Here is a 14,632-nt window from a genome sequence, read left to right as displayed (position 1 = left end):
GCGTGTATCTTCTCGTGCATGGCGTCGCTAATAACTGCTCCGTTCAAGTAGGACTTTGTCCAGTTTCCATTTAAATGACCAGGTTTTGATTTCTTTCCCTCTACTTGGTCAAATATTGGAATTATTTTCATCTGATGTGTGAATGGTAAGTAGGGAGCGTCGTCGAATTTGGGCCTCATCTCTAAGGTTAGAAACAACTTGTACCCTGGCTGGAGTTATATTTAATGGGATGTAGTCTCTAGTCTAGGAATACAGAAAAGTCAGAAAGAACTTGAAAAAGATGAAAGGTATTGGGAAGAAACCAAAACTTTCCAGGCTCAGAAATATCTGCTGAAAAAAATCCTAAAATAATATTGTGACGGTTTCGACTATTATATTTGTAAGCAGGTTTGAATTGTGAACCAATCGCCTTTTCATTTGGAAATTTTGTGTGAAGTATGTTATGCAACATCAAACCAGTCACCAGTTAATGCACACCTTTACAGGGGGGAGGGGAGAGTGTGATAAAACACTAATTTCGAGAGCCTCTGAAGGTTATCCATTTCAGAACCCCTACGATGTTCCAGTGACCGGCCAGGGCTGGGGAAAAGGAGAAAGAAAAAGAAGGCACTTTCGGGTATCAAGCACTTTTACATAATTTCCAAGAATTTTTTTCGTAAATAATTTTAGTGTCAAACTGAAAGTAAATAGCTTCTAACATTACAGAATCAGCTTTGTGCTCAAATAAATTAATTTCACTTGTAGTTTTTTCGAAGCTTTTTTTTTGCTTTCCAATTGCAAAAGCGAAAAGGCAGGGAAGTATAAAGGAGGGGGATATTAAACACTAGCGTGATAATTTTCGAGCATGGAAATTTCAGTGGAAGATCTTTTATGGTTTTAAGCCTTTCAAACAGTTCGTGGTAACGAACTGTAGTAAGGAGCGACCCGGCTCAATAGTAACCAAAACTCTAAAAAACGGAATTTCGATCCTAAGAGATATATCAAAAGAATTAATTTTTAATTCTGATTTTAAATATATAAGTTTCATCAAGTTTAGTCCTACCCATCAAAAGTTACGAGCCTGAGAGAATTTGCGTTTTTTTTAGAAAATAGGGGAAAACACTCACTAAAAGTCATAGAATCTTAACGAAAATCACACTATTAGATTCGGCGTATCAGAGAACCCTACTGTAGAAGTTTCAAGCTCCTATCTAAAAAAAAGGAGGAATTTCGTATTTTTTTCCAGAAGGCAGATCACGGATGCGTGTTTGTTTGTTTTTTTTCCCCAGGGGTGATCGTATCGACCCAGTTGTCCTAGAATGTTGCGAGAGGGCTCATTCTAACAGAATGAAAAGTTCTAGTGCCCTTTTTAAGTGACCAAAAAATTGGAGGGCACCTAGGCCCCCTCCCACGCTAATTATTTTCCCAAAGTCAACGGATCAAGATTCTGAGATAGCCATTTTATTCAGCGTAGTCGAAAAACCTTATAACTATGTCTTTGGGGATGACTTACTCCCCCACAGTCCCCGTAGGAGGGGCTACAAGTTACAAACTTTGACCAGTGCTTACATATAGTAATGCTTATTGGGAAGTGTATAGACGTTTGCAGGGGGATTTTTTGGTTGGGGGAGGGGTTGACAAGAGGGGTATATGTTGGGGGAAATTTCCATCGAGGAATTTGTCATGGGGGAAGAAAATTTCCATGAAGAGAGCGCAGGATTTTCTAGCATTATTAAAAAAAAAATGAAAAAATAAATACGAAAAGTTTTTTCAACTGGAAGTAAGGAGCAGCATTAAAACTTAAAACGAACAAAAATTTTTACGCATATGAGGGGCTCACCTCCTCCTAATACCTTGCTCTTTACGCTAAAGTATTTTTAGTAATTTCAACCATTTATTCTACGGATTTTGTTATTCAGGGGTCATTCTTAATGAATTGGGACAAACTTTAAGCTTTAGTGTAAAGAGCGAGGTACTGACGAGAGGGCGAACCCCCTCATATATGTAATAAAAACATGAGAATACAAAAGTTCTTTACGTAAGCTAATCTATAAGTTACGTAAATCTTTTACTAATAAAAAGATTCGTAAAAAATTAAAAGTTCGAGTTGCCTTTTTGATTAACCAAAAAATAGGAGGGCAACTAGGCTTCCTCCCCTGCTCTTTTTTTCTCAAAATCATTCGATCAAAATTATGAGAAAGCCATTTAGCCAAAAAAAAAAAAAAAAATGCAAATTTCGTTTTAATTATTCCTCTGTTGAGAGCCAAAATCAAAACATGCATTGCTTCAAAAACGTTCAGAAATTAAATAAAAAAAACAAGTTTTTTTTAACTGAAAGTAAGGAGCGACATTAAAACTTAAAACGAACAGAAATTACTTCGTATATGAAAGGGGCTGCTTCCTCATCAACGCCCCGCTCTTTACGCTAAAGTTTTTTACTGTTTTAAAAAGAAAATTTGAGAGAAAGAGTCAACCTTTAGCGTAAAGAGCGGGGCATTGATGAGGAAGAAGCCCCTTTCATATACGAAGTAATTTCTGTTCGTTTTAAGTTTTAATGTCGCTCCTTACTTTCAGTTAAAAAAACTTTTTTTTATTTAATACACTCCAGAAATGACGCTAAAATTGGATTTTGGCGCTGTAAGGCATTTCATGATGGTGTTGTCATGATGAAATTACGAAAAGTGTTTAAATGTGAATATTTGTTTTCAAATAACATCAAACAGTTCTCTACGATATTCTAATGCCTTACCAGTGCTGGAGAAATTAAACTGAAAAAGGTAAACTTATCAGTGTTTCCGGCTCTTTTTACAAGTTTTCAAATTTTTTTCCGAAATAAGCTATTATTACTGATTAAAACAATATCAATCATTCCTGAATCTGCATATTCTTATACAAAATATTAAATTTTTTTTCTCCTGTTTTTTCCGCTGATCTGCATTAAAATTTCAGAGCATGAACAAATATGTTTTCCCACCAAGAAAGCCTTAATCAGGAAACAAATGTGGTTGTTTTCTCCTTAACATCATTTTTTATTTGTAATTTTGTCAACAGTGAAACAGAACTCTTTTTAATAAATAACTTCAATATGCATCTCTTGAAACAAACAAGCAATTACAACAAAATATAATATGATAAGATTCTTTAGTAAAATGATGGATCAATTTTCATCTATATTCAAGGTCATAACACGACGAGGGACAATATGTCTTCAGCCATACAGAAGGTAAAAATTATGCAGATTTTCAATCTATTTAATTACGTTTTTTCGCTGCAAAATTTTGTCTAAAATTTAAAGAGCTAATCTTAATTCCCAAGTAGAAAATCCAAAGAAGACTTTACAAATATTACTTTTATTAACCACTAAAAAAACGATGCCGTTTAAAAACGAGCATAAATTAGTTAATAATAAACTATTTTCGAAAAAACAAGTTGTCCATAATAAAGTAAAAAAAAAATATATTTGACCAAAGGTGAACAGAAACAAATTAATACAGTAATTCAAACTTAAAACGAATAAATAAGACCCAAAAGGGACAGAAATTACAACGAACAATCCAGTCAAACTTAAAATAAATAGAAATTTCCAAAGACAATGGTAAGACTAAGCCTTCTAAAGGCCTGAGCGTCATTTGCACTTTACTGGAAAAACAAAATACATTAAAAGAAATTATTTTTCAATTTCTATCTGTATAAAAATCGAATGTGCGTCTATGTTTCTGTGTGTCTGCGCTTCCTATATGCATTGCTACACTGATCATCCGATCACCCAGGAACTTAAAAAAATTGTTGAGTACACTCTTGCTGACGTTTTAAGAAAGAATCCTCCTACCCGCCTCCCCTCCTGCCGAAGGCCCTCTTACTCTTTCGAATACTTTTCGCGTTCACTGAAATCGGAGACCCCTACAAATGCTCGGCAGTTACTTCCGTTCCCACTATCGACATTTTCTGGACATTAATTATCCAATAACGCCCAACGGGTAGGTTAAATATCATAACCTGATTTTCAGATACTTCTAAATTTGAAAATACGATCGTTATTTCACATACGGGGAAAATTTTCCAGGGAGAACTGTCAGGGGGGGATCTTCAGCAATGGGGAAAGATTTTTGCTGGGCAGAATTTCCATCGAGTGGAATTTTCCACGGACGAGTTTTCCGCAGGAGGGATAATTTTCAGGCTAGAAAACTGTCCGCGGGTTTTTTTTTCAAATACTTTTAGATTTAAGAATATGATCGTTATTAATACGCTGTGGGCATTTTCTGGGGTCAGCTCAAAACACTTAGGTGGCATTAGCTCTTCTCCTGTTTGTTGTGGTCTCTGTTCGTTTTAAGTTTAGCTTGATTCTTTTTTTTTCCCAAACAAATTGCGAAGGAGCTATAGTTTATTTTCGATTTGGTCTCATTTATTCATTGATAGTAATTCATGTACAGGACAATTGGAACAGACTCGACCTTGCTCTTCTGTGAACAGCAACGTGGGGTCAAAGTTTGTCTTTATTTGAGGAGTTTTAGGGCTTGTAACTAAGAAAAATAAAAAATCCTTTATTTAAATTTTAATAATTTAAAAATTAATGCGCTTTTAAACCATTTTCTTATTTAATTATAAAATCTTCAACAATTTTTATTCATCTATATTGGCATCACTTTTTGGTTTTACTCTTTTCAATTTGACAACCGGACGTTTTAAATTTTCTTTTTATATTTAAAGTAAGGTATCCTTAAAGAAAGGATTTCCTTTAATGCAATCAAAACGCAACAAAGAAACGGAAAAGAAAATGGCGAAAAAATGAATAAAGAAAAGTGGGTCAGCTTTTCCCGCTTCACAACATTTCGGTGCTTCAATAAGATCAACTCTAAATGACAGTTTATGACAGTCGAGTGCGATTGGACGGCAATTTTAACCCAAATACTGAAAAAAAATGTGTATTCCTTGAAAAAAGTATATTTCTTAAACATTGAGCGGCAATAGATAATTTCGACTTTAAAAGTTTTAGAGGCCTGTAAATATTAATTTTTTTTTTATATTTTTTGTGTATGGGTTTATCAGCTTTGAAACACACACACATATTACATACATAAACATACATTGGCTTTTCACATTTTGTAGTTTAAACAGGCTTTATAAGGAGGGGTGTGAACATAAGGTACAGATCAAGAAATAAAAAATAAAAAGTCACTGGAAAATCATAAAATTTTGACATTTCAAAGGCAGAGATAGGTTCAAAGGTCTCCTGCATACCCGGATCCCAATGGGTTTATTATTTTATTTGATAGGGAGGAGGGGAAGAGGCGTTTATCCCGAAAGCCCATTTCTAGCTCTAAGATTTTCTATTTTTCTCCAGTTATCTTTGAGATATACCTTTATTTTATTAACATCTTTCTTTCAGAAGAGCTGATAAACTGCAATTTTACCTAATTCGTTATGGTAAGTCATAATTCTATAGAAGTCATAATAAGGAATTAATGAACATTAGGATTTTGCTCATTTGTGTGACATGAGGAGTGAGCCATGGGTTGAGGATATTGCAAGGAAGTAACTAGATTTTGAGTAATTAGATTTTTGTTTGTCCTCTTTTTCAACGTAACAGTATTCACTGTTACTAGCTTTATTTTATTAGCATGTTTCCTTAGAAGAAGCTGCTAAACTGCAATTTTGCCTAATTCTTAATTGTAGTAAGAGTCGTAATAATGACACTCAAAGAAAATTAGGATTTGGCTCATTTGTGTAGGAGTCAGCTATGCCTTGAAGACATTGAAATTATTTTACACCCTTCAAAAAAATAATAGATGAATTTCAGAAATTATTTCTGCCTTCTGGTCTACTGTCTGTTACTAGGAGTGATTAAAATAATGCTTTGGGAGATAAAAATAAGATTTTAACTTTTAGAACCACAATTCCTGAATTATTCAGAAGATTTGAGGTCGTTTAAATCTACTAAATATTCTCTTTTGAATATTGTTCGAACGGCACACAGTGCTTCAGAGCCGTAGGGTAAAACTCAAGCACACGTCCAGGGGCACCTCAAGGCTCCTTAATTCCAAAACTGTATTATTTGTTACATGTTTATCATCAGAGTTGTCTCTTATGGGATTTTCCGACGATTATATACCCCCCCCGCCACCAAAAACTAAACTCCTGAGTGCATGCTTATACAAGGGCATCTCCAAGATTTTGAGCAACTAATAAAACTAATGAACTGCGAACTCTGACGACTTCGACAAATTTATTCTCAGTTCGGCTGCACTTGAAGTTGCACTTAAGGTTGCACTTAATCTTGTAAATAAGTCATAAAATCGCAAGATGTGATGCCGACAGTTCTCCAAACCTCGTCACCCTTAATCTCATTTTTAGAAAAAATATTTCTCGAGGGAAAAAAAATCGTAGAAGGAGATGGGGAATCGAAACTACATATTAGAATCTTATCAGAACGAAATAATAAGGACATCAACAACAAATAAACTCAACAGCTTTATTGTAGCAGATAAATAACTTTTTATTAAGCATCGTAGTGTATATATTACTTTAGAACTGTCTTAGCAAAATACAGCAATATAATAGGTATTACCTGAAGGGCTATACACTCTCCACCAGCTGGTTTACGTCTTGAAACGTCACGTTTTATAACCCTCGTGGTATACTTTTACCACACAGGAGGGCCAATTAGTTAGGGGAGAGTAAAAGGGCAATTGATTCCTGAAATTTTAAACAATAATTTTTTTTTGTAATTTCCTTGAAGAAATAAAAAAAACAATGATTTTATTCCCAGTAATTCCAGTGCGCGTAAATATTATCATGTAGTACATAATATATGTTAATGAATTTCTAGCTACTGACCAGAAGATGTTCTAGGGGAGTTTCCAAAGAATGTTTCAGAAAAAAGTTTAACTGCATCGAAAAATAAATTTAATTATTTTGAGTTTCCAACTATAACAACTATTAAGATACAACTAAGAAAAACGGAATAATATAGGCAAGGTGGCCAAAATTTTAAAAACCAAATTCAGCGATTTGCCCTTCAACATAGATATGACGGACTTATTTCTCATCATTAACGGATATTGATGTCAGAAGAATGAAGTTGAGAATGTTTTTTATATTCAATATTCTATTAAAATATTCGCCAAAGAAGTAGCATGAGAATAAAACCACTGAAATTATTTTAATGAGTTTCAGGTGCATTTTTGGCAAAAGGCCTTATAATATTATTGCTGGCATTTTTTTTTTTTGTTTGCAAAATTTTGTAAAACAACAGCATCCGTTGTTTGCAATTTTCCGTTACGCTAGACTTCACCACTAATTCTCCCACGGTATTCAATTGCTGAAAATTTGAAATATTCCGAGTTGAGGAAGTAGAAACAAGCTTATTGCCTCTAGGAATGACAACATTTTGTGATACAGGCAAGATTTTGGTTTCTCCACAGCCAATTCGAATTCTTCCTAGCTCGTAATGCCAAAAATTTTTTGGAAAAGGGGTCTAAATCGACCCCTTTGAACTCTCCTCCTCGAACAAACGTGCATTATATTAAAAACGTGCATTAAAATAATAAACGTGCATTAATGATTGAAGTAACAATTTGAAATAGGATCGAACCCCATTTGCAGTGCAGCTTTTTTTTTATAGACAGCAGCTCAACCGTGCACCTGAAGATATTCTGAAACAATTGCTCAACTATTTATCATATTAGACTTCATATAGAATTAAAAAAAAGGGTACAAATGGTAAGTGTGGGTATTGCGGAAAAGAGGATAATAATTTAGCCCATTTCCTCATGGAGTGCCAGGAGCTTGAAAGTCTTAGGGATGAAATTTGGGGGGACCATTGGTTGGTGCTGCTTTCTGATATCCTGAGGTCTTCGATGCCTGGAACCATATGCAAAATGGCACGATATGTGGAAAAGGCGGGAGAGGCTCAGTCGAGCCCGAGTGAATGAAAATAAGTATTGTTTTATATTGAGTGTGTGTTCTGTGCAGTGTTGTATTATTAAATCATGTTGTGTATGGCCGTAGGGCTCAAATAAAATTTCTTTCTTTATTTCTTTCTATAGAATTAAGTTAAAATAATAATTAACTTCATATGGAGTTACAGTACTTATGTTTACTCTATAGTAATCTGAAGTCTCCCTAAATTGATGATAACGAGGACTGAATTTTCGGTCTAGGATTTTCTGTTTTACAAATCAAAGTAAATTAGTATAAGGATCAAATATCGGAATTATTTCAATTTTTACACATTTTGAGATACATTTTTTTAAATAAAGCTCAGGGCGTAGGAGTAAAAAGAAAAAAGATAACTAAAAACTACGAATTTCAGTCAAAGCCAGGCATCTTATAAATCATGCAAGTTATGAAGTTAAATATGCAGCTTGAATGCTATGAACACATTTTTTCAGAAAGTTTGCAATACTTTATTTGAATACCATAAGCTCAAATTTATCAGCTACAAAATTTTATGAATTCGATTACAGATTTTACAAAAACATATACACGGAAGGATTAACCGACAATTTTTGGCGCTAAAGTCGTGCAAAAAAAAGTGCTGCTACTTTAAACATTTTGTTTTGTTTTGAATAAAATTTTTCTTGCTAGAGGGTCCTATGAGCCATGATCAGCCAGCGTACGCCCACGTTCCAGGCATCAGAGTATATGGCATGATGTGCGTCACTGGAGGACGAAGGGCTATTTTAAAAAGAAAGCTAAGACCCAGACAGAAAAGACTAGCAGATCTTCATTTAGCACAACTAGGTAAGAATTTCATAATTATGTTCATTTGCTTTAAATACCAAGGATAGTGAAAGTGAAACCTGATTCTTTGAATTGGTTAAGTAGAAAATTTACACAGTCATATGCATCTCAACAAATTTTGAAAAATCAGGGAATTAATTTCTAAAAAACTTTAATAAGCAGTTACGTAATTTTTGATAGTAGGGTAACGGTTGCAAAACTAAACAAAAAATGACAGTGTGGATAAAAAGTAAACAAAAAACATACTAAAAAGATATGGGACCAAAAAGGTGAAGAAGGTGCTGCTTAGCTCAAAAGTTATAGTAGTCTTTGATAATGAGCAGATTGTTGAACTTTTCAGGGACAAAAAGCGTTGTCAAATTCAAGTAATTAGTTTTGCTTGGTAATTTCTTGGTTCAGCAGTACAACACTGATGAAAATGTGATACTGCCCTAATAACTTAATAATTTCGAAACAAGCAAAGGAAAAATCTGTGAAAATCGTGGTTTTCAGGCATGATTAAACCTAAGATGGTTGCAGGGGCCAAAAAATATTTTAGTATCCTCCAATACACAGGATTTCTTAAATAAAATTGTATGCGAATGTTAAACTGTAAGTAATAGATTACTTTTTTTTCAATATTGATAGTACAGAACTTGCTTGGTGAAAACCCAAGTAGCTCCTTAATCAAAATGCCAGACCTGCAACTCCTTGGAATTTTCCCAGGATTTTAGGATTATGGTTTTGAGCTTTGGACCTTTGGAAAAGCATATATGCTAATCATCACTCCCTGAAAATTCTATCAAGTGGATGAATTATTTTTACTACCTCTTAGGATTTCTGTTAAGCCCCAAATGGGCAATTTTGACATACTGTTAAATCCTCAGAAACAGCCCTTCAAAATTCTTCCAAAAATAGTACAATTTATTACAAAAATAGGTACAAGGGTAATTTATAGTAATTTTATTTATAATATCCATAACTTCTGAGGGATTATATGAAAAACAATTCGGGATATCAATAAGCGTTAAAATAACAACACTAGTTTTTTGAACCCCGCTTAAGCTATCCCTTGCAAAACCAAAAAACATAGAAAGCTCATTATATGGTAGTTTTTGCAAAAAGTGATGGTAAAAATATTTTTAGGCTTTGCTCCCCTCCCCCTAGGAAAAACTTTCTACAACTTCACCACCATAGAGGTTCTAGTGGGTGCACACGGTGGTAATGCTTTTCAGTGCATAACGATTTCGCACCTGTATATATCGGACAAAATTGGCTAGTTAAGGAGTTGTTTGGATTTCGACACATTTTTGGGCCAATAATGACTGCATTATCAAATTCAAGTTGACATCGCTATGGACCAATCTTGCAAAGCAAAGATTCAGCCAAAGACAAAAAGAACCTGTCTACTGGATTTAAAATAAGTGAGGTGACCGCACTGCAAGATAAGCGACTTTCACATTACATGCGTAATTTTGTATGCTACCTGGTTAAGTTACGGTACATTAACTACAACCTTTCATACTTAAATAAGTTCTTTCACACTAGGCTAACGTAAAAAATTCCATAAAATATCATAATCTAGATAACTTCGAAGACCACACTGCCTTTCCATGACGAAAGTAAAACAGTTCAAAATAGGGATGATACCTTTTTATTGACAGTGAAATATAAAATTATTTAACTGGATATTTCGAACACATATACAGTGTTCATCATCAGCAGTAAAACACTGCTGATGATGAACACTGTATATGTGTTCGAAATATCCAGTTAAATAATTTTATATTTCACTGTCAATAAAAAGGTATCATCCCTATTTTGAACTGTTTTACTAACATCATAATCATCGTCTAAAATACTTACAATCCCCATAAGCAAAACACTCAAAATACGGAATGAAAGTGGGGATTCAAGCTCTGATCAAACACGAAAGGCTTTCTAGAAAAGGTTTATCATTTACTACCAGAACCTATTAGTCATTTTAGAGATTCCATTTTGTTATTGCTATACTGAATTAAAGTATACTACTGAAGCTAGTCCAATTTCTACCAACGATGTGTAGTAAGCTTGAAACTTTTGTTTTTCTTTTTTAAGGTTTTTGAATTGTTGTAATCCCTTATCAAAATACCGAATCATCAACTATAATAATTGCAAATCTTAGTTTTTTGGGCCTTGTTATTGACATTATATAACTCGCTGCGTTTAAAAATGTAAGCTTTATCACGTAGCGGGTGGATTTTACCTAACAAAAAACAACTAACTTTAAAATTTTTCAGGTTTTTTTTTTCTGGTTTGAATTAAAACATTAAAATTATTGCTCAGACACCGTAAATATGTTTGCAGTTTTAACAATAACTTGAGCAATTCTGAACTGAACTTAAAATTTTTTCAACTTTTCATGTTTTAAAAAGACGTTGCTTATACTTGTAAGAAAAAAAATTCGGTAATAATATTTTTCTAACAACGATTTCTACTAGGGTTCAAACTTCCAATTTTCTTTTATAAGGCCTTTGAATTGTTGTAACCCCTTGTTAAAATATATACAAATATTTTTGCAATTACCCGTTTTTGCTCTTTACGCAATTTAATCTCTTTCCATACTGACCTTTTCAAAGATATTTGACTATTACTGCAATTCCGATTTCTAACAAGGATTTCTACTAGAATTCAAACTTTTGTTTTCTTTTTTAAGGTTTTTGATTTGTTGTCATATCTTGTAAAAAATTATATAAATATTTTTGCAATTACCATTTTTTTACTCTTTAAGCAATTTAAGGTAAACTTATCCGTGCATAAAAATCTTCAATTTTCCCAATAGCGATAAATTCACTCTTGTAGTGGGGGGAGGGAGAATGATATAATTCATCAATATTTTCGTTTTCTTTTTAAGGCTTTTGAATTGTTGTAATCCCTTGTCAAAATATATGCAAATATTTTTGCAATTGCCAGTTTTTTTCCTCTTTAAGCAATTTAATATAATCTTCTGCATGAACGGCACGCGGCACGCTTCTATGTATGAATTCTCATTGTTGCTTGTCTTCTTACCGCAGACAATATGCTATCTTTTGATATTGCAGTCTTTTCAAATGTATTTGATTATTAGATCAAGACCGATTTCTAACAACGATATCTACTAAGCTTCAAACTTTTGATTTTCTTTTTTAAGGTTTTTGAATTGTTGTAATCCCTTGTTAAAATATATACAAATATTTTCGCAATTACCAGCCACCAGCCACCATATATGGATTCTCATTGTCGCTTGTCGTCTAACCGCAGACCATTTGCTGTATTTTCATACTAAATTTTTTTTAAACATATTTGATTATTAAAGCTTGTTCGATTTTTAAAAACGATTTCAACTGAGCTTCAAACTTTTGGTTTTCTTTTTTAAGGTTTTGCAATCGTTTGAATACCTTTTTAAAATATATACAAATATTTTTGCAATTACCAGTTTCTTAATCTTTCCACAATTTAATGTCGTTTCATACTAATGCTGTTCAAAGATTTTTGATTATTGAAGCTCATTTTTCCACAATTAAGGCTCTTAACGAATTTTTTCAGGTTTCTGACCTATCTAGATCGTTTTTTATGCGAGAATATCCCAAGATACCAATTTTCGCGAAAAAATTTGGGGTCGCTTTCGAGAGAAAATAAACAATTATTGCTTGTTTATAAAGACAATGGACGTTAGAAACTAAAACTATTTCAAACGTGACCATATCCTTGGCTTGCCACGGCACAAAGCATATAGTACCAGTACATCATCAGATAAAAGTCATAAAACGGTCACTCGGCTCCAGCTACATAAAGATGTTCCAGGTTTTCGACAAGGTTATATTTCTGCGCTGGTGGTGCCTGCAACACCCTGGGTTGCGATGCCAACAGCCTTCCGAAGTACCAGCGTACGGTAAGCTTTCATATTCACTGAAGGGTTTAATTGTAATATTTACAAAGTGGGATCATCGAGTAGGGCGTTATAAAATCTTTCCGAGAAAAGAGTGATTCCCAGCTTTCTTGCACGGAAGGTTCTTACCCAATCGAGGTTGGTGTTCCAAGAGAGACCTGCGGAGAACTGGATTCTCAGAAGACGAAGCTCATATCTTCAGTTGCTCTGGACCAGCAAAAGCCTATGCTAAATACTCATATTATAGATTCTGAAGTAAGGTTTAATATCTTAGTGGTTAATTTTATTTATTTGAGTAAAAAAATACTTAAAAAATAGTGTAGTCAAACCTTAAATAGTCATCTGGGTTGCAGCGGTAGCTAGAAACCTAGTAAGGGATGATCACGTCCAATACTAAGAAATACAATAGCCCACAACTCTTAAAAAAAAAGTATCAGATCAAAACAAAAAGTATTCAATTAGAACTGCCTTGTCCGAAACCGCTATATAGGAAACTTACCGTCAATTGCCTTGACTGACGTGGAAAATCTACTGGCTTGAAAAACAAGAAAATTTGCTTGAACTGCAATATTCTGCATCGCCATCTTTTTTGTCCCGTTCTTCTTCATCAGCTAGTGGGGCACTAGAACATCAAAGAGAACTTTTTAATGGCTCATTTAAAATGAAATTGCCACATCTATTGCCTTTTGTAATAAAAAAAAATATGAAATATTTTTACAAAAAAACTTTATGTACAAGCTTGGTGCATGACACCATAATCATAGGCTGTAGCCACATATGACGTAATAAGTAAATGAAACATTTATAAACGCCTATCTTTCGAATTGTAAATTATGGTGGCAGTTATAATAAGGAACAAACTCTAGCCCATAGTAGCTGTAATATATATATATATATATATATATATATATATATATATATATATATATATATATATATATATATATATATATATATATATATATATATATATATATATTCATATGCACGATGATGCAAAATAATTATTCTTTGACAAGGTATTATAGTAAATGAAGCAGCTTAACTTTGTATAGGCTGGTATAGTTGTATAAAAGATCGGTATGGTTATTACGAAAAAGGCTGGCTACAAAACTATTTACCAGTTGTCCTTATGTCTGGTACCCACAACATTGTATCTTACTTTGTAATAAGTAAGAGTCCATAATCTCTAGCAAATCAATAATCTGAAAACAATTAAGTGATACTACGCGACAGGTACCTGAAGGTTAGTGAGTATTTCAGATCAGTAACCTCCCTTACAAATAGGATAGTAAACAATTGTTGCCTTTACTCCGCCGCTAGTAAATGTCTATTCGATATAGTAATAGGTCACAAAAAGGGGGGTGAGGTTGAATTCCTCTTCAAGGATCCTCCTTATGAAGGATTTGAAAAAGTAAGAGACCAAAATAAACTTAGTTTCCGACCCTTTCCCCAGGTTTGGCTGATTAGTGTTTAAATTGCACCTCTTATATTTCAGGTCTTCCAGAAATCCCAGAAATGGAATTACAACGTCTGGTTAAAAGTCTAGAATGAACACTATAGACAAAAAGAAAACAACAAGTAAAGAAAAAGCATCTTCAGTGATGGTTAAGAATTCAAAAGTGCGCATCGATGTTGACCTAAAACAGCTGAGTGCATCTCTAAACATTTTTGTTTACATAACCAAAACTGTGCTAAAGAACTGTGTGTTTATATTAGTGATCAACATGTAAATACAGTACAACTAATCGTTTGATATTTATTATATTTAACAATTAAATAAATTAATAAAATAATTTTTCAATAATTTTCTGCCTGGAAAAAAGACAAAAAACAAGAGAGTGAGGTAATAGGAAAACTGAAAACGTGGTAACAGACATGATAAACAGAAAGCAAAGGGATTTATGGGACTATCACTACATTTGTGGGGAAGGAATTGAGCCCTCTCTGCATTCGTACAAGGGAAGGAAGGAATTCAGCCCCCCCCCTGCATTCGTACAAGGGAAGTTGCTTTCCACTGTCATA

The 14,632-nt window shown here is 33.6% G+C and overlaps 1 protein-coding gene across 1 annotated transcript in view; it reads left to right on the top strand.

The window, feature by feature from the left end:
- The window catches only part of LOC136026666 (uncharacterized), a 49,955-nt gene extending 35,551 nt beyond the window's left edge, over nucleotides 1-14,404 (top strand). Inside the window, exons 5-6 of the mRNA XM_065703407.1 lie at nucleotides 8,566-8,721; nucleotides 14,106-14,404. Coding sequence (XP_065559479.1) covers nucleotides 8,566-8,721; nucleotides 14,106-14,161 — 212 coding nt within the window. The 3' untranslated portion in view covers nucleotides 14,162-14,404. The remainder of the gene's footprint in view (nucleotides 1-8,565; nucleotides 8,722-14,105) is intronic.
- Nucleotides 14,405-14,632: the final 228 nt, after the last annotated feature.

Source organism: Artemia franciscana, chromosome 4, assembly GCF_032884065.1.
Source record: "Artemia franciscana chromosome 4, ASM3288406v1, whole genome shotgun sequence".
NCBI lineage: Eukaryota > Metazoa > Arthropoda > Branchiopoda > Anostraca > Artemiidae > Artemia > Artemia franciscana.
The sequence above is the reverse complement of the archived record's forward strand: the minus strand, read 5'-3'. Positions and strand labels throughout refer to the sequence as shown.